Source organism: Leguminivora glycinivorella, chromosome 15 (assembly GCF_023078275.1).
Source record: "Leguminivora glycinivorella isolate SPB_JAAS2020 chromosome 15, LegGlyc_1.1, whole genome shotgun sequence".
Taxonomy (NCBI): Eukaryota; Metazoa; Arthropoda; class Insecta; order Lepidoptera; family Tortricidae; genus Leguminivora; species Leguminivora glycinivorella.
Window position 1 is genome coordinate 13,977,809 of NC_062985.1, and position 24,516 is coordinate 14,002,324.

Consider the following 24,516-nt stretch of genomic DNA (forward strand, 5'->3'; position numbering starts at 1 on the left):
GCCGGGCGTGTTGCTATGGTTACGCCCAAGTGTATCATACCTGGCACAGCGCACCCTGAGCGCACTCGTCGATATCTCCACAGTAGCCAGCGGCCGTGAGCTCGAACCCAGGTTCACATTGACACTCATAGCTGCCGGGCGTGTTGTCATGGTTACGCCCAAGTGTATTATACCTGGCACAGCGCTTACGCCCTAGTGTATCTAGTCAGTAGTACCTGGCAGAGCGCACCCTGAGCGCACTCGTCGATATCTCCACAGTAGCCAGCGGCCGTGAGCTCGAACCCAGGTTCACATTGACACTCGTAGCTGCCGGGCGTGTTGTCATGGTTACGCCCAAGTGTATCATACCTGGCACAGCGCTTACGCCCTAGTGTATCTAGTCAGTAGTACCTGGCAGAGCGCGCCCTGAGCACACTCGTCAACGTCTCCGCAGTACTCAGCCGCCGTGAGCTCGAACCCAGGTTCACATTGACACTCGTAGCTGCCGGGCGTGTTGTCATGGTTACGCCCAAGTGTATCATACCTGGCACAGCGCTTACGCCCTAGTGTATCTAGTCAGTAGTACCTGGCAGAGCGCGCCCTGAGCACACTCGTCAACGTCTCCGCAGTACTCAACCGCCGTGAGCTCGAACCCAGGTTCACATTGACACTCGTAGCTGCCGGGCGTGTTGCTATGGTTACGCCCAAGTGTATCATACCTGGCACAGCGCGCCCTGAGTGCACTCATCGATATCTCCACAGTATCCAGCCGCCGTGAGCTCAAAGCCAGGCGCGTATTGACACTCGTAGCTGCCGGGCGTGTTGTCAATGGTTACGTCCAAGTGTATCTAGTCAGTAATACCTGGCACAGCGCGCCCTGAGCACACTCGTCGATATCTCCACAGTATCCAGCGGCTGTGAGCTCGAAGCCAGGTTCGCATTGACACTCGTAGCTGCCAGGCGTGTTGCGGCAGCGGCCGCGGCGACACACGCGCGGGTTGTCGCGACACTCGTCGACGTCGCGACACGCGTGACCGGTCTCGGTGGGCTCGTAGCCAGAGTTGCATGTGCATTCGTAACTGTAAGGTAAATAGTCCAGTGTCATGGTTATATGAAAATAAAAGTGACTAGTGCCTATAAAAGGATACTCTGACTTTGTCACGTGCTTGTTTATCAGATTAGGGTTTAAACCGAAAAAAACATTTCAAATGAGGAATACAATAATGTGGCTACCAACACATTAACAAAGTGAAGTCATCACAGGCAAAACAAGTTAACAAACTCCCGCCCATATAGCCTCCTGGATCCCTGACAAATTTTTGTGCTTTTGAATTCAGAACTTTCTTTTATTCCTGTAAAAGTTCAAACCTTATGTACGAGGGCACCAGGACCTAGGAGGATAGATAAGCCCACAAGTTGTAGAAACAAAAATATTTGTAAATCTATGAAAACGATTTTTATCGCGTACTATCGTGCTAACCGAAGACAATGTTTAAAATATTTGTATATTTCTTAGGGAACATACCCAAACTACGTGACACGTTTAGGGGGGGGGGGGAGGGGGTCGTCAAAATACTACGCTTGGTCACAGAGGGGAGGGGGGGGTCTAACTTCTTGTCACGTAACCTGTGGAATATTGGCCCAGCCGTGGTCAGCAGATGAACGTTTATATAGGCTGGTGATGATGATGAAGGTGATGGGATGAAAATCATTGTTTAAAGGCCGGAAAAAAAGATGATAAACACGCGTCATTAAACAAATACACTCAGCGTCAAAAAAATCGCACCTCGCCCAAAATTCGTTTCAAGAAAATACAGCTCTAATCTTATTGACTGTAACCTATCAATATTGGTATCATTTTAAAGTACAATGAAAGCCCTTTAAGAAAAAGGTGTACAACTTTCTTAAAAACAATAATCGCCAATCTACGATGGTTTTAAAAAAAAGGGTAACGATGCTATTTTAATGGGTCTCTAGGTGTGCTACCCTAGACGGATTTAAAAGGAAGTGTATAGGTGTCATGTGGATCATTTGCACTCCAAAAGTCACCGAGGACACTACTGAACACTTGCAGAATGAAAAAGCCTTCAGAATACGGGTACAACTCCAGAAAAAGCAGCTCAAGTGCTGGCACTGCTCCTAAACGGACTACGGCAGTAGCAAGTTGCTGAACGCCTAAGCATAAGCCGTTTCCGGGTGCGACGAGGCTTGCTGCTGTTCCTGGAGATCTGTGGCTACATTAGGAAGCCTGAATCTGGGAGAAGACGCTGCACCACCGCTAGAGAGGACCGGTACATTTGTATCGGTCTCTTTGCGGAACCGCTTTCGGACCGCTGCTGAGCTGCAGATACTGCTTAGGACAACTCGAAGAACTGCAGTGAGTGTCTCCACGATCAGAAGAAGATTGCTGGAGAAGAAAATGTTACCCCGAAGAGCTGGCAGGGGCCCCCAATCCATCGAATTGCCAGAAGGAATTTTGGACGGTGGACTAGGTTGGACTAGGTTTGGACGTTGCAGCAATGGAGGAAAGTTTTGTTCCCCGATGAGACGAGGGGGTTCATTTACACAAACGACGGATGCAAGAGGGTGTACAGGAGTCAAGGAGAGCAGTTTACACCAGTCTGCACCGAAGAAACAGTCAGAAACGGGAGCGGCTCGTGCATGTTTTGGGGCGGCACTTCCATCGACGACAAAACGGATCTCGTCTGCGTTTCCCGCACTGGCTGTGGTCGTTTTGAGGGGTCCTTAACTGCTGGCAGTTACATTATGGAGATTTTTGAAGAACATGAGGTCCCATACGCTGAGTTTGTTGGACCTGACTTCCAATTTATGCACGTCAACGCCCGTTGCCATACTGCCTTGACAGTGCGGGAATCCCTGCATGAGGTCGGAATGTACCGTAATGGAGTGGCCAGCAACGAGTCCCGACCTGGACCTGGATGAGTTAAAACGGCTTGTTTGGTCGCGGGATCGTGCTCCAGCCACCCTCGACGAGCTGGAAGCCGCAGTTATTGAGGAGTGGGATAACATTCCTCAAAAACGGATCGTAACACTGATTAAAGGTCCATAACTGATTGCCTGGAAGCTACACGAAGGGCCAGAGGGAGAAAACACTAGGTTTTAAGTTTAGTTTTAAGTATTTTTTTTTCGATATTTGTTGATTTTATTGTCTTTGATTTTTTTTTTTAAACCTGAATGCACGTTGACTCCTTTTTCCCGAAAATTGTAATTTTTTGTGAAAAATGTCATGAATTATATGGCATTTTCCAATAGAGCGTTAGATTACCTTTCAAATAAGGCCACATAGTCATACTTTTCCTTGTATAATATAAGGGCTATAATCGCTTGAACGAAACCGATTGAGAGGTGCGGTTTTTTTGACGCTGAGTGTATTAAATTTGATATAGACACACGAATATCTATTAACAACTTTCTGCAAAAATGTATTTAAAACTTCATTTATAAATACTACGTGACAACTACAGGGGGAGGGGGGGGGGGATCTCGGCATATACTACGCTTGGTCACGCAGGGGGGGGAGGGGGTCAAAAAACGGCACAAATATGGTCACGTAGTTTGGGTATGTTCCCTTATATTGTTGAGAGTATGTGTGCGGATAGAGGAATTGTCGTACAATCGACTTCGTAATAATTCCTCTTTTTTTTCCACACATACTCCATTATTTCTTTAATTTTGCAAGTTACAGGTACTATAATTTACTTCACGTACCTTCCATCGACTAAGACACACTCTCCATTGGTGCACATGCGGCCGTGAGTCATGTCGCATTCGTTTTTGTCGCTGCATTTCAAGCCTCCCTCTATAGGATCGAAGCCGGGAGGACATCTGTGAAAAAATATATTAAAACCAAATCCAATTCTAAATACAAACACAATTTTTATATCTATATAAGATTTGTCATAGAAACAAAACATATATAGTTATACATTTAAAATACTTAAATTAAATAAAGGTGTCTTTCTTAATAAATTGACCTAAATAAATACTATGACATTAACAACTGTTGAGGTCTAGAAAAATGTATTAGCAGAGCTTTGAAAGTGGTTCGCAGTAGACCGTGCGGTTCGGGTATATGCGTCGTCTTTATAATCACTAATCCACAATCGCTTATAACTTATAAGACTGACTTGCTTCATCAATTTAGGGAATTAAAACATTTAAAACCCATATAACATACCTGCTACCTACATAAACGCTGATGGTCAAGCGGTAAGAGCGTGCGACTTTCGATCCGGAGGTCGCGGGTTCGAACCCTGGCTCGAACCAATGAGTTTTTCTGAACTTATGTGCGAAATGTCATTTGATATTTGCCACTCGCTTTTCGGTAAAGGAAAACATCGTGAAGAAACCGGATTAATTCCAATAAGGCCTAGTTACCCTTCGGGTTGGAAGGTCAGATGGCAGTCGCTTTCATAAAAACTAGTGCCTACACCAAATAGTTGTCAAAGCGGACCCCAGGCTCCCATGAGCCACGGCAAATGGCGAGATAACGCAAGGAGGACGATGATGACATACCTGCACTCGAACCCGCCAGGTTTGTTGATACAGGTGCCCCCGCGGCAGTAGTCGAGAGCGCACTCGTCAATGTCGATACAGATCGGGTTGCCGTCCTTTTCTAACAATTCGGCTCCATCGTCGCAAATACATTGGTATCTGAAAATAATAGCACCATTCAATAAAAGATGTCATTAAATAAGAAGAAAGTTGAAACCAACCGAAAAAAAGTCGATTAACTACGGTTCGTTACAACCAAATTTTATAATACCATGTTCTTAGAATGTCGCAATGTTGAAACGGATTAGTAGTAAAATGTCTAAAATTACAAAAATACCAAAGTGATTGAGGAGGACGGTAATGTGAACTAGTTAGTGACGAGGAAGTTTACGCACCAATATAGCATTCTTAGCAACGAAAAGTTCGCTTACTCTTTGAACCGACCTAATCCACAGATACCGCTCCCCAGCATACACTCTGTTCTTAGGATGGGAAGTCTGCATACTAGGTTCTAGAACAATAAGTTCATCAAGAGACTTACCCCTTGTCCTTGTCTTGGCACCGTCCCAGTCCACAGATGCCGCTCCGCAGCATACACTCATTAATCTTAGCGATGGGATGAGGTTCGTCGTCGTCAGTTCCACTGCCTCAGATCTGTTAGTAGAAAGTTTGCATACTAGGTTCTAGAACAATAAGTTCATAAAGAGACTTACCCCTTGTCCTTGTCTTGGCACCGTCCCAGTCCACAGATGCCGCACCACAGCATACACTCATTGATCTTGGCGATGGGATGCGGTTCATCGTCGTCAGTTCCACTGTCTCCGATCTGTCAGTAGAAAGTCTGCATACTAGGTTCTAGAGCAATAAGTTCATAAAGAGACTTACCCCTTGTCCTTGTCTTGGCACCGTCCCAGTCCACAGATGCCGCACCACAGCATACACTCATTGATCTTGGCGATGGGATGCGGTTCATCGTCGTCAGTTCCACTGTCTCCGATCTGTCAGTAGAAAGTCTGCATACTAGGTTCTAGAGCAATAAGTTCATAAAGAGACTTACCCCTTGTCCTTGTCTTGGCACCGTCCCAGTCCACAGATGCCGCACCACAGCATACACTCATTGATCTTGGCGATGGGATGCGGTTCATCATCGTCAGTTCCACTGTCTCCGATCTGTCAGTAGAAAGTCTGCATACTAGGTTCTAGAGCAATAAGTTCATAAAGAGACTTACCCCTTGTCCTTGTCTTGGCACCGTCCCAGTCCACAGATGCCGCACCACAGCATACACTCATTGATCTTGGCGATGGGATGCGGTTCATCGTCGTCAGTTCCACTGTCTCCGATCTGTCAGTAGAAAGTCTGCATACTAGGTTCTAGAGCAATAAGTTCATAAAGAGACTTACCCCTTGTCCTTGTCTTGGCACCGTCCCAGTCCACAGATGCCGCACCACAGCATACACTCATTGATCTTGGCGATGGGATGCGGTTCATCGTCGTCAGTTCCACTGTCTCCGATCTGTCAGTAGAAAGTCTGCATACTAGGTTCTAGAGCAATAAGTTCATAAAGAGACTTACCCCTTGTCCTTGTCTTGGCACCGTCCCAGTCCACAGATGCCGTTCCGCAGCATACACTCGTTGATCTTAGCGATGGGATGAGGTTCGTCATCGTCGGAGCCGCTGAGCTCGGTGCCGTTGCGGCCCCAGCCCGGCGGCAGAGCGCCGCCGCCGCACAGGTGCGTCCAGTCAACTGGAAGTAAAGTTGGCAATTTAAAAATGAAATTTTATAATCCCAAAAGGGCCAGGCAGAGCATATGAAACTGCTCAAGTTTCGGTGGCACTTTTAGCAGATAAGGGGTTGAAATAAACAGAAATTGTGATATTGCAGTGACAGGTTGCCAGCCTATTGCCCACATCACAATAGAACCCAACTTTCACAGTCAACTTCTACTTGCTTGCGTACTTCTACAATACTTAGCCCGTCACCACACGGGACACTTATTCAAGTTTAGTACAAATATTTCACCACCCACTTTCTTCCCGCGGGTGTCGTAGAAGTCGACTGTGTGAAATATAAGTTAAATTGTGGCGTAGGCGAGAGGCTGACAACCGGTCACTTCAATGTCAAAATTTCATTTTCTTTCAACCCCTTAGTTGCCAAAAGTGGGACTGAAATTTGATTAGTTTCGTGTGCTCTGCCTACCGCTTTGTGGAATACAGGCGTGATTGCATGTATGTGGACAAATATTTACTTACTGGACCCTCTCAACGGGCACGGTTGGCATAAATCTCCCCACGCCCGGCCCATGTTGTAGCCGCAGCAACAGTCTCTGTTAGAAAGGGACACCGCTAGCCGGTCCGAGCATTCGCCCGTGTCACTCATGTACGCGAAGCAACTGCCAACGCGACCATCTGTGAAAAAGGTAAGTTTTCATTTCTGTACAATCTTTTATCGCTGTCTAAAATTTAACATGTAGAACTTGATAGGGAAAAGCTATGCTAACTCGATCAATGCAAACTTTTGACATTTGCCAACTATATTGATGAAAAAGGTATTTAAGATGACAATGATGTGTTAGAATTGGAATACAGGTCATTTCCTGAAAGCTGACATGAATGGAATGAAATAATTTTGAAATAATGATGATTATACACAATATAATACAAAACAAATCATTTATATATGAGTGACATCTGAATCAATCAATCTTTTTTAAGTGTTATGGCTGTTGTCGGTGATTCCGCCAGTCAAGGTTTAAGAAGGCACGCGGAGTGACATCTGTATCGCTATACAAAAGTAACTGTCTAGAGTCACCATTTTATTTGGTCGGAGATCTGTCACACAGATCTTAGACACATTTCCATTCACGCATTCGTTCCATTCGTGCTGGCTTTTACGAATTTACCTGTACACACTTTATTTCGGAACAAACATAATAATAGGCAGGGTCTTACCAATACAGAACTTCTTGTCTGGACTGGGAATGAAGTGCGGATTACATAAGCAGTAGTAGTCGCCTTCTGTGTTTACACATTTTCCGTTCTGAAACAGTACATAGAACCTTTATTTTTAGCATCGTATGTATTTAATGGTTTGAATTAATAAATAATAAAAATAATAAATTGAAATAGATATCATACACGAAAGAAAAAACGGCAAGGCCCACTGGCGGCCGAGCCGGGAATCGAACCCGGGTCTTCAGCTTACGCGGCTAACGTCTTTACCACTAGACCACACGCCCGCCCACACAGAAATCAAAAAATAATCAATAAAATAATTTGATTTGTTCCCTAGTTGTAATTTATTTTTATTTTATTTTTTTTTCATTTTTGGAACAAGCTTTTATCGCCGACTGTACCTTTCTTTCAACAGTCATTTGCTGCTTTCCGAGGCGTGTCTAAAAACCCCTTAACCCTTAAATGCATGAATTTTTCTTTTAATGAGATATTAATATATGTGATAGACAATGGTTTTCTGACTCTGGGAAAAATAACAAAAAAAATATTTAAGATCGATTTTTATACTAAATCAGTGTTAGAAGTTAAAAAGGCCAAATCTTATTTATATAAATATATCGTAATTGGTAAGTTTTATTTTAAAAAAATGACTACTATTAAAAAGGTACACTATTTGTGGAAACTCTATGATAAAATGTTTAAACATAATCTAATTACTAACTCCGAAAAAGTCAGCCTAAATCACATACTAAAAATCACCATCGTCCTGTTTTTTCACACTTTTCCGCCATTTCATCTTAATCCTTAAATAATAAATGGTAAATCATTATATTATTTACCTAAATTTATTTAATTGTTTATTAAATAATAATAAATAATGAATAATAGTTAAGCAATAAATGTGATTTTGGATAGCTACATATCGAGCCACGGGCTATCAAATATATGATGCATATACAGGATGATTCATGAGTCGTGAGCAGGAGTGAACAGGGTACTGGGGAGGGTCACGCTGAGCAACTTTCATAATGGGGCAACACTGAATTGTGATTATTTTTCTTAACTATGACTTAATTGATAAGTACTTAATTGATAGCTAATTATCAATTACGTTGTAATTATGACTAAATTGATGATTAACTATCAATTGAGTCATAGTTAAGAGAAAACTACAATTTCGCGCCTTTTCCACTGACAAGGTGGGTGTTTCTCATTATAAATCACATGTGCTTTCAAGTTCGTTTTCTTTCAACCCTTTAATTGGCAAGGATATGACACTGAAACTTCGCCGGAAGATCAGCGCTGACCCCCGGGTCAGCATTTATGCTGAGGCGGGACCATTTCGTGGTAAACCAGAGTTACATTTTTTTTAAATCTCATCACTTATTAGAATTTTATATAATACTTACTTATGTATATTAACTGTGTTTACCATTGAATAAATTATTGAATCTGAATCTATTTATTGAATCTGAATCTGAAACTTGAGTACAGATGTAGTGCGAAAAGAATTGCCTTCGTATTGTTACGGACACGTACGAAGGTGTCATGTTATTTCAGTCAGTCTCAGTACAAGCACAGAATATATAATAGTACAAGTACAGAAGGCCCACTGCTTTGATGTTCACGAAATGCCGCCTTTTAAAATGCCTACAAAATTCTTACAAAGAAACGAACCGCACGTGCGCGGCGTCCGGTGATAGGGTTGCCTATGGATTCATACTCAGATGAAATGTTAGACTATTATATTCAAGTCTTGGGTACTTTCTAGGTATATATTATTTAAATATTTTTGTTTAAGTTCCAAAATCTCATAGAACTTTCCTGTGGGACTTAAACAATAGCAGATCTGTGTAAGAATGACCTACGGTATTTATTTTATTTATGATGTCTATTTAACTAAGTGTTATTAGTCATTCCACACGCGGACATCGCATCTGAACCTTAAAAAAACTCGCGACGTAAAGTAACAATAGAAAGTGCGAACGTGCGTTCCGTGAGAACGCGCGCCACCCCTGATCAGGCCGCGAACTCGCGGCCGCCAGCATGTACTTGTAGCACGGCGATAGAATCGCGGAGTGAGCCGCCCCTGGTACAAGATGTACTGACATTGATTGAACTAGCATGATAAATACGAACGTATCCGGAAAAATACGAAACCCTTTTCGCACTACATCTGTAGTTTCATATGCTCTGCCTACCCCTTTATGGGATATACTCGTGATTGTATGTAAGCGCTGGTAGCCTAGCGGTAAGAGCGCGCGACTTTCGTTCCGGAGGTCGCGGGTTCGAACCCCGGCTCGTACCAATGAGTTTTTCGGAACTCATGTGCGAAATGTCATTTGATATTTGCCAATCGCTTTTCGGTGAAGGAAAACATCGTAAGGAAACCGGACTTATTCCAATAAGGTCTAGTTACGCTTGGGGTTGGAAGGCCAGATGGCAGTCGCTTTCGTAAAACTAGTGCCTACGCCAAATCTTGGGATTAGTTGTCAAAGCTGACCCCAGGCTCCCATGAGCCGTGGAAAATGCCGGGATAACGCAAGGAGGATGACTCGTGATTGTATGTATGTACGTTTTCAACTTACCGGGCAAATATCAGGGTCCTCACACTCGTCGATGTCCTCGCAATTGTTCGTCAGTTTGTGTCTCCGCTGTCCTGGGGGGCACTCGCAGGAGAAGGACCCTATTGAGTTGACGCAGCGACCTCCTTCGCAAAGACCGGGCACGGCTGCACATTCGTCTATATCCTGAAAAATAATAAATAAAAATCAATATGCATCGTCTTTTTATTAGTGGAACAATTCGTACAATAGGCTAGTTTCCTACTAGTCAAATCGACTTCTTTTTAAGAACTGTCAAAACGATTTCCTAATATGGAATCTACTATAAAATACTGAGGAGTGACGTCACGATCAATTAATTTACTTTATATCTTTCTCTCTAACTTATTAAATAGAAATTACGTTTAAACATAACTAATATTTCGTGCACTGCATAAAATATTTTATTTTAAGTATAGGAAGCTAGCATATTTTATTGAAGGGTATAAATTCCGTAGTACAGAGGTTCAAATTTCGTAAGAATCATGACCATACTACGCAATTTTTAGACTACCAATATGAGGATATTTACAAAATAAGATTTATCTAGGGTGCACAGAATTGTAGACCTGCATTCTGCTCGCTAGGGTGTCTTAACGCCCACAAAAGCCTTTGGATATGTTTGTTTTTCATGTGGATGGCTCTCTCTACAGAAATCTCGGAATGATATCTGATCTAAACTTGTCCTACCTGACATTCTTTAGTAGCTAGGTTCCTCAAGTGTCCCGTGGGACAGTCCAGGTCTCCACAGCGCTCGCAAGGGTGACCCCACGCCACACCGACGGTGGCACAGCACAGCTGTTTAGTACATACTACTCCTTCTAATGCCCCCGTACAAAGGGCATTCCTCGTTTCTGTGTAGCAGGGACCTGAAACGAAATATTTCGATTAATTTAGGTCTTCGAGTATGAAAAATGCTAATAGCGGTAAGAGCGTGCAACTTTCAATCCGGAGGTCGCAGGTTCGAACCCTGGCTCGTAGTCATGAGTTTGTCGGAACTTATGTGCGAACTGTCATTTGATATTTTTGCCAGTCGCTTTTCGGTGCAGGAAAACATCGTGAGACTGGACTAATCCCAAAAAGGCCTAGTTACCCTTCGGGTTGGAAGGTCAGATTCAGATGGCAGTCGCTTTCGTAAATCTAGTGCCTACGTCAAATCTTGAGATTAGTTGTCAAAGCGGACCCCAGGCTTCCATGAACCGATGATGAGGTTTTCAAGTCTGGGAATTCCTTTCTTACTGTCTATTAGATTCCATTAACTGACCTGTCCTCCTGTCTATCTCGCACCTGGTCCCTGACAGGCCGTGGAAGCAGACGCATCTGTCCGGCGCTATACATCGTCCGCCGTGTAAACAGGGCTCTCGACAGATCGCTGGAAATAATAAAAACAATAGTTTAAACAATTATTATTCTACAAAAGACTTGTAAGTAAGTGCGTTTGCGCTGGCTTTCAATGCAATCAAAAATAGCACATCCGGTATCCGGCCGGATAGTAAATCACTATCCGGTATCCAGCCGAATATTAAAATTAGGGCCGAATAGGCCGGATACCGAGCCGGATAGTAACCGAATATTCGGTGCATCTGTAATGTATACTCACGCTCAGTACAGAACTCGCCGCTCCAGCCCGGTGCGCACGCGCACGTCCCGTTGGTGCACGTGCCGCCGTTCATGCATATCCGCCGGCACCCGCCCCGCGTCCGCACTGAAACCAAAAACATACGTCATATTAGATCCCATTACAATAGTGATAGCAAGGAGGATCGAGTATATATGTAGAGAGTTACTGTCAAAGTAAGATGTGTAGTCACTTAAAATTGTCATATTAGCGCCATCTAACCGACAGTCAACCAAACAACGTTTGGCATTAAAAGGTATGTAATTTTTTTTTTTCAAACAAATTGTATGAGTAAATACTTGGGATCCATCATCAGCAACGATGGCAGGATCGATAAAGATGTCACACATAGAACTACAGTGGGGTGGCAAAAATATAGGGAGCTGACCGGCGTAATATGCGATAAGAAAATGCCAATAAAAGTAAAAGTCTATAAAAGCGCAATAAGGCCTGCTCTTTTATACGGCACAGAATGCTGGGCAACAACCAAACAGCACATAAATAAATTGCATGTCACTGAAATGCGCATGTTGCGTTGGTCAGGAGGAGTCACGTTGCTGGATAAAATCCGCAACGACTACATAAGAGGTAGTTTCAAGGTCGCACCTATAGCTGAGAAACTCAAAGAAAATCGTCTTCGGTGGTATGGGCATATTCTACGTCGCCCAGAAGATCATATGGCCAAGTTAGCCTTAAACATGCCGACACAAAAAAGAGGAAGCGGAAGACCACCTACCACTTGGCTAACGACAGTCCAAAAAGACATGAAAGATGTTAACGCAGACGCTGAAATAGCCAAAAATCGTGTATTATAGAGGAAAAGGACAAGAAAGGCCGACCCCACTTAAATGGGAAAAGGTCAAGGAAGAAGAAGAAGAAGAAATTGTATGAGAGACGTTGTTCTCGATTTATGGATTTTCTAGCCGGAATTTTTTCTGGTCCCATAAAAGCTTTTGATCCTTGATAGTAATGGGATCGATTGACGTCAACAGAAAAGTTTGGGAAAAATTTTCCAAAATCTGTAAACGCAAATAATCATAAATTAAAGGAAGGTCGAAGGAAGGTCTCCTAAGACCGTTTTCGCGTGGCGCATGGGATTTGGTAGCTGATTTCACGACCCGCTATCAAAATACACCCTGTATACGTCTTTGGTTATAGTATTAAAGAGTCCATTTATTAGACATCAGTTGAATAATAAGAAACCTTGCAATGAACAAAAAAGGCATGGACTCCTCGAGAGGCAAAGCAATCATAATTTTCGCGACTTCGAGAACCGCCACCGCACGCAATTTTAAAAAACGGTGGCTACTCGAGGATAGGTCACTTACAGCTTGCACTCACTTACTTACTTATCAAATGATACATACTCGTACATATATACAATCACACCTGTATCCCATAAAGGGGTCGGCAGAGCACTGAACTACTAAAGTTTCAGTGCCTGAAGAAAGTGCCATTGATTGGTTGAAAGAAAACGAAATTGTGACATAGCAGTGACAGGTTGCCAGCCTCTTGCCTACGTCCCTACCCATATCCCACAGTCGACTTCTACGACTCCCACGGGAAGAAAGGGGGTGGTGAAATTCTTAACACGTCACCACACGGGACCAAATGATGCTGATTCATGTAAGTCGGTGTTTATCCGGAGACATCGAGCAAAATAGCGACCGAAGGGGCGTCCGCCACAGATTACCAGCAGAGGCCGAGGCAGACCAAAAATGAGATGGCAGAAAGTCCTGGACCCATTTTGTGGCGGCTGGCGGGAACATGCACAGAGCCGTGACGAGTGGCGGAAAACAGGGCAGGCCTTTGCCCAGCAGTGGGACACGTTATAGGCTATAGAAAAAAAAGGTGTTTACCGGGGTAAGGGTACGCGCCGCCCTGCAGGCACGACGGCGCCTCCACGCCGCTGGGGCAGCGGCACATGTTGGGTGCTATGCACGCCCCTGGCGACCCGCAGTCCGGTCGGCACAGCGCTGAGAAGAAAAACAATACATTTTGTACGATTTACATATCTTAGTTTCCATTTGAGGAAGACGTTGGATTGGTAGGTTCCTAACACTTTTATTTTGCATTATTTTATAATGGGACTCAAGGTTACTGCCTAAGGAGGAAAAGGCTGTGTGCTTTGCTACCGCAGTGCAATCTCCAGGCTTTAGCCCGATGAAACTTTTATCGGATTAGACGTCGGAATAGTCATCGTGCCATACGCGAATTCCTGGGAATATGAATAAATTATTGAGCCTGAATCTGAATATTCATCGGATTTACATGAATTGTCCTTTTAAAAACTACTATCTGTCCTTTTCCTGTAAGCATTACCAAAGAGGATCGAGTATTATAGAGAGTTACTGTCGAAGAAAAATGTGTAATCACAGTGCATCGACTGCCGTCTCTTGACACAAGCTTAGACCTTTTGAACCTTAGTTTTGACCCATATTCTTAGCTTGATATGTGTTAAAATGTCAAATAATAATATTAGCGCCATCTAGATACCTGAGCGTACCCCAAGGGTGTAATGCCATCTAGGCCACCGTACCTTTTTCTGTATGGTACTGAGGTACGTTTTTTCTTAGACTTTATCTGTCTATACGGAGTTATATATATATCTCTTTGGTATTACATAGAAGTAAAGTAAAGTAAGTGAACGTAATTGGGTTGGGGTGGTACTTACGAACTACACATAATAAAGAGTTCGGTCTCGACGTCCACCCTGGACAGCAATGCGTGCTGTTGCGGCTACGGCAAACGTGCGGCCTGGAAAATAAATAATATATAAATGAATGCTCCATGATCATTATATTTAGTTGGAAACCAGTGGAGCCGCCTGGCTTAGAATAAAAGCTACTGCCACGAGATGGAGGAGGCCTACGTCCAGAAATGGACGATTAAATTAAAATTCTTTGAGGTTAGAGGAATAAATGCTATTTTCTTTATAAGCTAATTATTTAATGACCAGCAATAATTCTTGTCCCATCCCAAACAAGTACAACAGTATTTGATGCTAAAAAGCTGATAAATACAAGTCTTAAAGAAGTCCACACACCCGCACACACTGGCTAACTTCAATTAAAAGAGGATTTGTGTCTTGATTTTTGTAACAGACATCTACAGTAATTTAGTCGCCGCCTAAAATTGATCGAACCTGTCAATATTGAATTTCGCGCGTTATATTGGGATTGTAGACGTGACATTGAACTTGGCGCCATCTATCTGCATTTTACAAACTAGTAGGTCGATTCGTTTGATTCATTACCTCTATTTACTACCCTGCGAAATTTCAAGCGTAAACGGTTTTAATGTTATAAAATAGATTATTCAATAAATAATTAATTAGTTTATTGAGTAATATACAAACTATTTTCTTGACTATAAATTTATTACTTAGGCAACATTTAGTTATTCCATCAGATTAATTAAGGACACAATACTGCTCCGTCACACCTTGCCAGACTAGGTATCGTACAAAGCAATATCTGCAACTTTTGCGAAGCTGAAGAAGGAACCGTTGATCATCTTTTATTCAAATGTCAGAATTTCCTTATTGACAGATTAGTGCTTGCCAGTGAAATAAGTGAAGTGTTTCAAAATAGTGAGTTTTCTTCCCGCCCGCCTCCGCTTAATATTCTACTAAAAGACGTTCAAACATACAAGCCAATTTATAAGTTCATTAAAAATACAGTGATAAAGCTTTAATAACTTAATCATAACAATAGTGCAGTGTCAACCAGTGACTTATTATAAAATTAAAGACTTGGCTTAAAGATCTCGTAACCAGGCCATAAAATCTTCAAAAAAAATCAGATCAATTAAAATACGCGGGAATATCGTTAACCAATGTCATTCGGGGATAGGAGATTTTGGCCAATCAGGACACTGTATTTTGATCGAACCTTTGAGGGATTGGTAAAAACGACGTGAGGGATCGGAAATGGTGATGTGCTTACAGGTGCCAAGTACGAGGGCATAAAAGAGGTTGCAAAAGGTAGTTGAAGGGCTTTTTCCGTCGGCAGAGCGTCGAGACAGTAGGGAATTCTGCGTGTTAGTTTGTAAGGAAAACGTGTATTAAGCTTGTTTGCAGGTACGAGGTCTAGCTGCCGCCTTCACATTATCCAAAAGATGAAGAAAACCAACGGCTGCGATGGGCGAGACATTGCATGCGGCATGTCGTGGCAAGCTAAACGTTGGGGCGAAGGACAGCGTGATGCCGCCATGAGGTTTCAAAAGATCTACGTTTCACTGGCTTCGGGATTACTGTGAGTGTTCAGGTTCTTTATCTATTTCCTTTACAGCACACCATCTGTAATAGCTGATTCACAAATCTGCTGAATAGTCTGCAGCCATGTCGGGTGAAACGTAAGTTACATAGTTAACTATGGGCGTAAATATCTACGTGCTACTAACCTATCAGGGATCATCCATAAATTACGTCACACGTTAAGGGGGAGGGAGGGGGTCGGCGAAGTGTGACAATGTGTGACATGGGGGTGGGAGGGGTCGTAAAGTTCGTGACGTCACATTTCAAAATCTATCATAATCTAAGGGTAAAAATCTCATAAGCATATATACAAAATTACAAATAGGTACAGGAAGTTCGTCAACCGGATGAAAAGCCGAAAGTAGGCGATAGTCTAGGCCATTTAGAACATTCTTTAGCTATAAATGTCTTGGACTTTGGTTCGTCGTTTTTTTTTTAACTTTTCGGTGAAAACTCCAAAATTTTAGACTAAATCGATAAGCGTACTCTTGTTACTTTATTAAGTTGTTTTGGTTTTATTTCGTATTGTAAAATGTCTATCGTATACGTATTGTGAGCCAAGCCAAGGCTCAAGAGCTCAGTCACAGGGATCCATCATTTAATCTATTGCTTCCAGTTTCATGTGAGGGCATGTCCGTGGCCCTCGAGCTCCGGTATGGGGGTTTATCATTTAAACCACTGCTTCCAGCTACATTTGCTTTATTACATTGATTGCTTCAATTACAGTGTCAAATAATAATCAGGAATATAACATTAATCAAATCATTAATCATCTACTATCAGTAGTTACAATCCGTACAAAAACTATTACAACCTAAAAGTGAAGTGCCGCCAAATCTGACGTTTACTGTTGACATTCGTTAAGCCCATGCACAGATGAGCTACGATCAGTATAAGGCTATATATACAGAATGTTATTCATTGTGATGCTTACAGCTTCGGCCGTCCTTATTATAAAGTGAGCCCTCTCACTAAACATATTCACCTCAATAACAGTGGTAACAAACGTACGGGTACCTATCTACGCTTAATGTCAACATTCATTACTACAGTATCAATCCACAGACATTCATTACTACAGTATCCTTCTCCTAAACCTTATTAAATAATCAGTATAACACATATACAAAATCTTAAATTCTTTCGTAACCTTATTACAGTTATTAAATATACAAGAGCTATCAGTTTAACACATATAAAATCATCAGCCTTTTAATCTCATAAAATCACAAATCAAGATCACTTTTAATCTGCAGTTACCTATCTTTCATTAATATATTAAGGAACTTAAATCATGCTCTTCTAGACAGTTTATGAGTAAGTAAAAATCAACATCAATACAGCCTGTCCTAATGCCTGCTCTAAACCTATGCATAACTTTTTTTTTGTAATATTCAACATATTTATAAACACTTGCATTACCAACATCAAGTAGCTGTAACAGCTTGCATTTCGTTGAAGTTTTCCAATCTAGCAACTAATTTACAATCATAGACTGCTCCAAGCAATTAATACAAGTAGGTATAAACGAATATTAACAACCGCAGCCTGTCTTCAAGGCCTACTCAACATTCTGGCAAATTAGATCATTATATTCAATGCGTGTCTTGATCAATCGCAACCCTCGGTCTTTCACAGCTTTCAGGAACTGTTCTTATCACATTAACAAAGTATATATATAAATAATAATCTCAGTCCGCTTTCAAAGGTCAGTTCTAAACATATTAACGAATTATGTATCATTAACAATGCCATAGGCAGTTTGAATTTTGTACATAATATAAAGTGATTAACACTCTCAGTTTGTCGACAAATGTTCTAATCATATGAACAAAGTATTATCATTAACTATCTCAGTCTGTTTACAATACCTGTTTTATAACCAGTATGATTATCCATTTTATCAAAGTATATAAAACATCATTATCAATCTCTGCCTACTAGGCTTGTTATTTAAGTATTGACTAAGTATAATATATCATTAATAGTCACATTCAGCTTACAAAGTCAATTCTAATCATATTATCGAGGTTTTTATATTATATCATTAACTATCTCAGTCTGCCTTCAAGGCCGGTTCCAAAGTATAACATATTAGCAAAAGTATATTTTCTAATTAACATCACAGTCTGCCTACTAGACTAGGCCTGCTCTTATCATATTAATAAAGTATATTATATCACTAATAATCAGTCTGCTTACAAGCCTGTTCTAATTATATTAACAAAGTATATATCATTAACAGTCAACCTAAAGGCCTGTTCTGAACATATTAATAAGAGATATTATGCCATAAACATCCGCAGTCTGCCTTTAAGGCCTGCTCTTTTCATCAACAAAATATAATTTGTTATGGCCCGTTCTTGACTAATCAAGGCGGTCTGCCAATCAATCAATTAAATTATGGCCTGCTCTAGACTGGTGTGGCCTAGACAGTCTGCCATATCGGCCTGCTCTAGAATGTCAAGATGGTATTATAGCCTGTTCTAGACAGTCTGCCTTCACGGCCTGCTCTAGAATGTCAGGCTACTACCCAAACCTGTTCCAGACAGTCTGCTCCTTCATTCAACCTAATCAATCAATATAATTTTATAATTTGGTATGGCCTGCTCTAGACTGGTGTGGTCTAGACAGTCTGCCATAACGGCCTGCTCTAGAATGCCAAACTGGTATCATAGCCTGTTCTAGACAGTCTGCCTTCACGGCCTGCTCTAGAATGTTAGGCCCAACCCAGTCAGGACCTGTTCCAGACAGTCTGCTCCTTCATTCATCATAATCAATCAATCAAAAGGTATTAACCTTTTCAATCTTATATGTTTGTTATGGCAAATAATATCATCATCAACAATCAGGGCCTGCCCCAGACAGTCTGCCTTTAAGGCCTGTTCTGAGCAGTTTTCCAACATAAATTTACCTATCAATATTTTGTTTAAAATTTGATTCACGCAACAAGCTTACATTACAAGAATCTTCGAATCGACATAAGTCACAATCTATACATAGCTTTGTTTGTTTTACCTATTATCATGGCCTGGTCTAGACTATACACTGCCATAACTCGGCACTCAATTAAGATTTTACAATATGTATATAAAGACTAGTATAGTCGTGCCAGCTATTAATCTTATAACATTGAATCTCGACACTCTCAATCAATGCACATATAGAGAGATTCGCTTCCTTATCGTGTAAGTACACGGCACTGCAGTACGGCGACTCTGCGACCCTGATCACCAGCAGCTTGGCACTCGGTCCGCTGGCAGTGGCTCCACCATCTATCAGATTTAACCTTCTTTACATCAGTGTGCTCTTGCAGCGAGGCTCTTCCAAATCATCAATTTCATCCGATCAGCCATATTACCAGCGTTGGAACATAAAACAAATAGAAACACATTATACTATTGTCAGTACCTAATTCTCGTTCTAGCCACAGACGTTAAAAATTCGATCAGACACAGTCGATCATCATCATCATAATTCGTCTAGGTACAAGATTATTACCATCATTATAATCCATCATCGATTTTATCTGGTTATTAACCCTGTTATATACATCGAAACAAACTTTCAGTCAACATAGAAAAGCATAGAAAAATCACTCTCAAGAGACCTGCTACTTATTGAGTATAGTACCTTAAAACCTAAAATTATCAGTATTGAAATTGAATCAGTAATCAGACGTCATGGACATCAATCTCAGTAGATACTCTCAGTATTTTAATCAAAGATTCATATCATTAATTTAATACAATGACATTCATACTAATTTCATTTATCAACCTTGAATATATTTAGAAAATTAAGTATTGTATTCACAATTTCCGTTACTTTTAACGCCTTAATTGCCAAATTGGCTTCGTAATTGCAGTTTCACGTGCTCTGCCTACCCCATTTTGAAATACAAACATGGCGTTATGTAAGTTTATCAGTAAATATTAATTAAATGCAACATCCCTGGGAATATTTTGGGTAGCTATTGAAATGTTGTAGCTATTAGTAACCTTTAATGAAACAAAACTTCTTAGGTACCTATACAAATATTCAATGAACTTTCCTACGTATTACATTCTCTTTCTCTTGCAGTTTTATAACGTTAATTGTTTATTAACCCGCAGATTCATAATGGCAATAATCAACTACTTATTGGAATCGGAAATTTCAGAAACATCTCTTCAACCTCTGGCTCTGCAGCGACTCACGAGGGCGCAACAAACAACATTATTCAGACAAAATCAAAATGAACCTCTGAAGTCTTTGGCCGGAGCCGAAAACGCTATTTGCATACCAGCCATATTATTTAGAATAGGTTCAGTTACTTATATCTTATTCATTTCTTCTTTTTGTTACATTGGTACAGCCGTCGAGCTCTATTTGGATGTAAACAGCACTCTTCTAAATAAAATGTATGTATGTAAATGTATGTATGTATGTGTAATGTAATTAAATTTACCTACTTATTTCTGGTCATCACTGAGTCTCCATCATACAATAATTAATTACACCAAATATTATGATCAAAAGTTGATTTCATGATGCTTTATGAAAAATTAAACCAACTCCAAATTCCTCCCTTTCTGGCTTATTTCGCAAGGTTTCTTTATATTAAAATGTCATTTACCGTTAACCACATAAGTACATTTAAGTCACTCTGGAAACTCTAGATTTTACCTTTTTTTTTGTATCATTGGACTAGGTACTAAGCCACCAAAGACAATGTACGGCATATCGACACCACACAATAAAATCACTGCAACAATCATCTGCTAAGATGCTGTGGCCAATGATTTATCAATACAACAGGAATCCGAACAAATAAATGTATTAATACCAAAACTTGGTAGTACCTAAACAATTTGAAGTAGATACTTCTATTTACCATTGTTACTTTTTTTTAAAGTCCATTTTCAATGATAATTGAATAAAAAAAAGTTCTGCTGGTATTTCAAACAAGCATGGTTTTTTTGATATTTAATTTAAATTACTTATATAACTTGATATTTTTTTAAATTTTAATAAGTAGGTACCTACAGGTCACCTGCTTTTACCTTTACTAGGCACTGTATACCTTGAACTGGCTTGTAATTTTTACCTTTACTAGGCACTTGCAATTTTAAATATAGTGACCTAAAAGTTACGACCTGGTAGTTGTGTTTACTTAAAATACATCAATAATTACTCTGTCTATTAACCTGAATCTACCATACTATAAATTATTTGTGTCCTTTTCTAGAATAATTCCATAGAATTACTGACTCTCTAACATGTTGGTAGTGGGGAAAAGTAATGTGCACACTCAATCCCTTAAAACAAAAACTAAAAAAAAGAACCGGGTTATCACTAAACCTTTTATACTTACATACATATTTGATCATCAACATAGATAAATATCACATGGTAATATTCAAAGGCATACTTTCGTGATGTACATTGTACAGTACCAAAATTCGAAATGGAATCAGAGGCCAATTGTCCTGGATGAAAATGATGATGCTTTGAAATTGTAACCTTTGTTTTCGGAGTAACCTTTTAGAAATTTAGTGTTAAAAGATAGTGACACCATGAAATGGTTGTGTGTCTCTTTTACACTCATGTACTGTTTATATCATTAGTAACATTACTTAACTACCTTTGTATGTAACCCCGTGATTAATCATGCCAGTTATCCATATCAGTCGGTCACAAAAATCATTAGAGAATCAATGAAGAATTTGAAGTAATTAATAATATCCATAATTGAGGAGTAATCAATTCAGGAAAACCCATTATATCTTTATATTGCATAAATATTACTCATACTTTCACAAAATTCAGGCTTGATAGTATAAGCGGACCTTTGATTAGCTTACTACACAATAGGTAATAGTCTGGAATAGAGATCTGATTCACTCTACCAGTTTTAATATGTCACTACCAGTACCGCTACACATTTGGAATTCTTATCATCTGTGATTTTATTTATTCACTTTTTACTTGCCTACTCTCCTTAAATTATTAAATAAAGCATTCAACATCAACTATGTACATTGTAGTATTCATTTGCCTAGATCTCAAAATATTTATAAATAAATATTGCGCTACGGAATCAAAACTAATTTCTTTGTACCTTATACCTCAAATAACTGATACATATATTTTATATATAATTATGTACATGAACTATCTATTGAGCTATGTATTCTGATTTATGAACCAGTTTATATATTCTATGACCTGTGACCTGTGTGCCGCTTGGTAAAAATCTCTTTATATTGAAACCCGACATAGCCTGCTAACAATTTAATTTAGCATGCTACTGCTTGAAGCTCTTTTCTCATTTTACATAATAGCTAAAACTTTGGATTGTTAATCTATATCATTATCTTTGTTATATTTCATCATACATATATATAGGTACTATATAACCAATGTGTCTGAACAAAAAAAAAACTTTTCAATACTTTTCAGTAAACCATCCAAAAGAATAAGTATACATTCAACTTACATGTGTTAATCAGTTTTCTCTGAGTACCTGCACTGCACCAGAATACTGTGTATTCTGTCCAATGCCATTCTTACCATCTAGCATTTCATATCCTTATCAACATGTTCAAGGCTTGTGCTGATGACATAGTTAGTTTCACCAAAGAGCTAATGCTTCAACCCTTAAGTTACCTCTCATCATACATCAGCTGTTTGATTCCTTGAGTTGTTCCTTTGTGTATGGCAGCTTCTCATCTCACAGCCCAAAAACAAACAATACAAAAGAAATGGTTAATAATTTGATCAACTGAAAACAAAGTTATGCTAGATGCACCAAACAAAAACCTTTTGGTTTTAAGTAAACAAAACGATCTGTCTTTTGCTCCTCTTATCGAACAAGTTAATGAAATCTTGTATCATTTATACACATTTTTCTGTAGTTTCTATTATCAAACCAACTTTTAGAAGGCCAAGTGACGTTTACGCACCTTGTGGACATTAGATCCTTTATCCAACTTCTGAGATGTGAGCCAAGCCAAGGCTCAAGAGCTCAGTCACAGGGATCCATCATTTAATCTATTGCTTCCAGTTTCATGTGAGGGCATGTCCGTGGCCCTCGAGCTCCGGTATGGGGGTTTATCATTTAAACCACTGCTTCCAGCTACATTTGCTTTATTACATTGATTGCTTCAATTACAGTGTCAAATAATAATCAGGAATATAACATTAATCAAATCATTAATCATCTACTATCAGTAGTTACAATCCGTACAAAAACTATTACAACCTAAAAGTGAAGTGCCGCCAAATCTGACGTTTACTGTTGACATTCGTTAAGCCCATGCACAGATGAGCTACGATCAGTATAAGGCTATATATACAGAATGTTATTCATTGTGATGCTTACAGTATATCATAAAATAAATTTGAAATATGTATATGTGTCTAAAGAAAAACAAATTACAGTGATTTAAAAATTAAATAACATAAAAAATGACTGGAGTGATTACTTGGGTCGATAAATAAACTAAAATTTGTCTAAGCTACCATATAGCTAAAAAATGATCTAAATGGACTAGACTATCACCTATTTTCGGCTTCGCATCTTGTTATAAAAGATACCAATGGTTTTGCAGGGGTTTCAAAGCACGAAGGTTATATAAATTTGTCACACAAACACACACACTAACAGGTGGAAAATATTAACTGCAAAACATCAAACAATTTAGCTTGATTAATTTGTTTAACATTTAGGAGTCAAAATCATCATTTAAACGTTTATTCTACTAGCCATACCCGTGGACATCAAGTTAAAATGACTATAAAATTACTTTGCACTCTTGTAGATAAAATGAAACTTTGTCATTCGTTTTTTGAATTATCAAGAGAGCCTTCACCTGTTGGAAATAAGTTTGATTTTTAATAGCTGTTTTTATTTAATAATTGCTACGTGTAAATATGTGACGTCACACTAGGGAGGGGGGAGTCTAACAAATGTGACCAGCTGTGACAAGGGGGGAGGGAGGGGTCAAAAATCATGATTTTTAGTGTGACGTAATTTATGGATGATCCCTCATCTTCGTGAGGAAGGCCAAAGACAGCGTGGCTATCGTGGCAGCTTCCACAACGATGACTTATCATGAGCATGATTACTGTGAGTATTCAGTATTATGCAAAACCAAACCTGCAGGCATGCTGATCGAGACGCGTCATATAGTCCTAATATGGGCGTGAGTATCTAGAGCTACCGCCTCGTGAAGAAGACTATGACAAGTTAACGGCTCAGCCACGACATTGGTCTAAGCGCGACAGCGGGGAGCGGCGGCCATACATTGGAGCGAGACACAGCGATGGGACTTTTCATTCGCACGTATGCCTGCCGCTCACCGCTGTCGCGCTTAGACCAATGTCGTGTGCGGCAGAGAAGAGCGGCACTTGGTTGAGGCTTCTTCATTCACGTGGGCGAGTGGAGCCAAGTAAGTCGATCTATCACGGCGGAGGCCGTGATTTCAAATAACAGTGTCACGGTACGTTAATTTAACTATTTAGCTGTCGGTTATCGATAGGCTTAGGACTTTTTATGGCATACGGTGGTTCTGAAATCCGTGGAGTCGACATATGAAAAATTTTC

At 40.2% G+C, this 24,516-nt stretch overlaps 1 protein-coding gene and 1 long non-coding RNA gene across 2 annotated transcripts in view; both read right to left on the reverse strand.

Moving 5' to 3' along the window:
* LOC125233988 (fibrillin-2-like) overlaps positions 1-24,516 on the reverse strand; it is a 135,821-nt gene that overhangs the window by 62,603 nt on the left and 48,702 nt on the right. Inside the window, exons 3-14 of the mRNA XM_048140168.1 lie at positions 14,343-14,425; positions 13,528-13,644; positions 11,651-11,755; positions 11,315-11,422; positions 10,741-10,919; positions 10,036-10,197; positions 7,445-7,532; positions 6,746-6,901; positions 6,068-6,239; positions 4,516-4,653; positions 3,709-3,825; positions 842-1,058 (exon numbers count right to left, since the gene is read on the reverse strand). Coding sequence (XP_047996125.1) covers positions 842-1,058; positions 3,709-3,825; positions 4,516-4,653; positions 6,068-6,239; positions 6,746-6,901; positions 7,445-7,532; positions 10,036-10,197; positions 10,741-10,919; positions 11,315-11,422; positions 11,651-11,755; positions 13,528-13,644; positions 14,343-14,425 — 1,642 coding nt within the window. The remainder of the gene's footprint in view (positions 1-841; positions 1,059-3,708; positions 3,826-4,515; positions 4,654-6,067; positions 6,240-6,745; positions 6,902-7,444; positions 7,533-10,035; positions 10,198-10,740; positions 10,920-11,314; positions 11,423-11,650; positions 11,756-13,527; positions 13,645-14,342; positions 14,426-24,516) is intronic.
* LOC125233992 lies at positions 16,609-23,295 on the reverse strand. Its single transcript, XR_007177915.1, has 2 exons — positions 22,408-23,295; positions 16,609-19,249 (listed from the first exon to the last, which is right to left on the reverse strand). It is a non-coding gene; the product is annotated as an uncharacterized LOC125233992 (long non-coding RNA).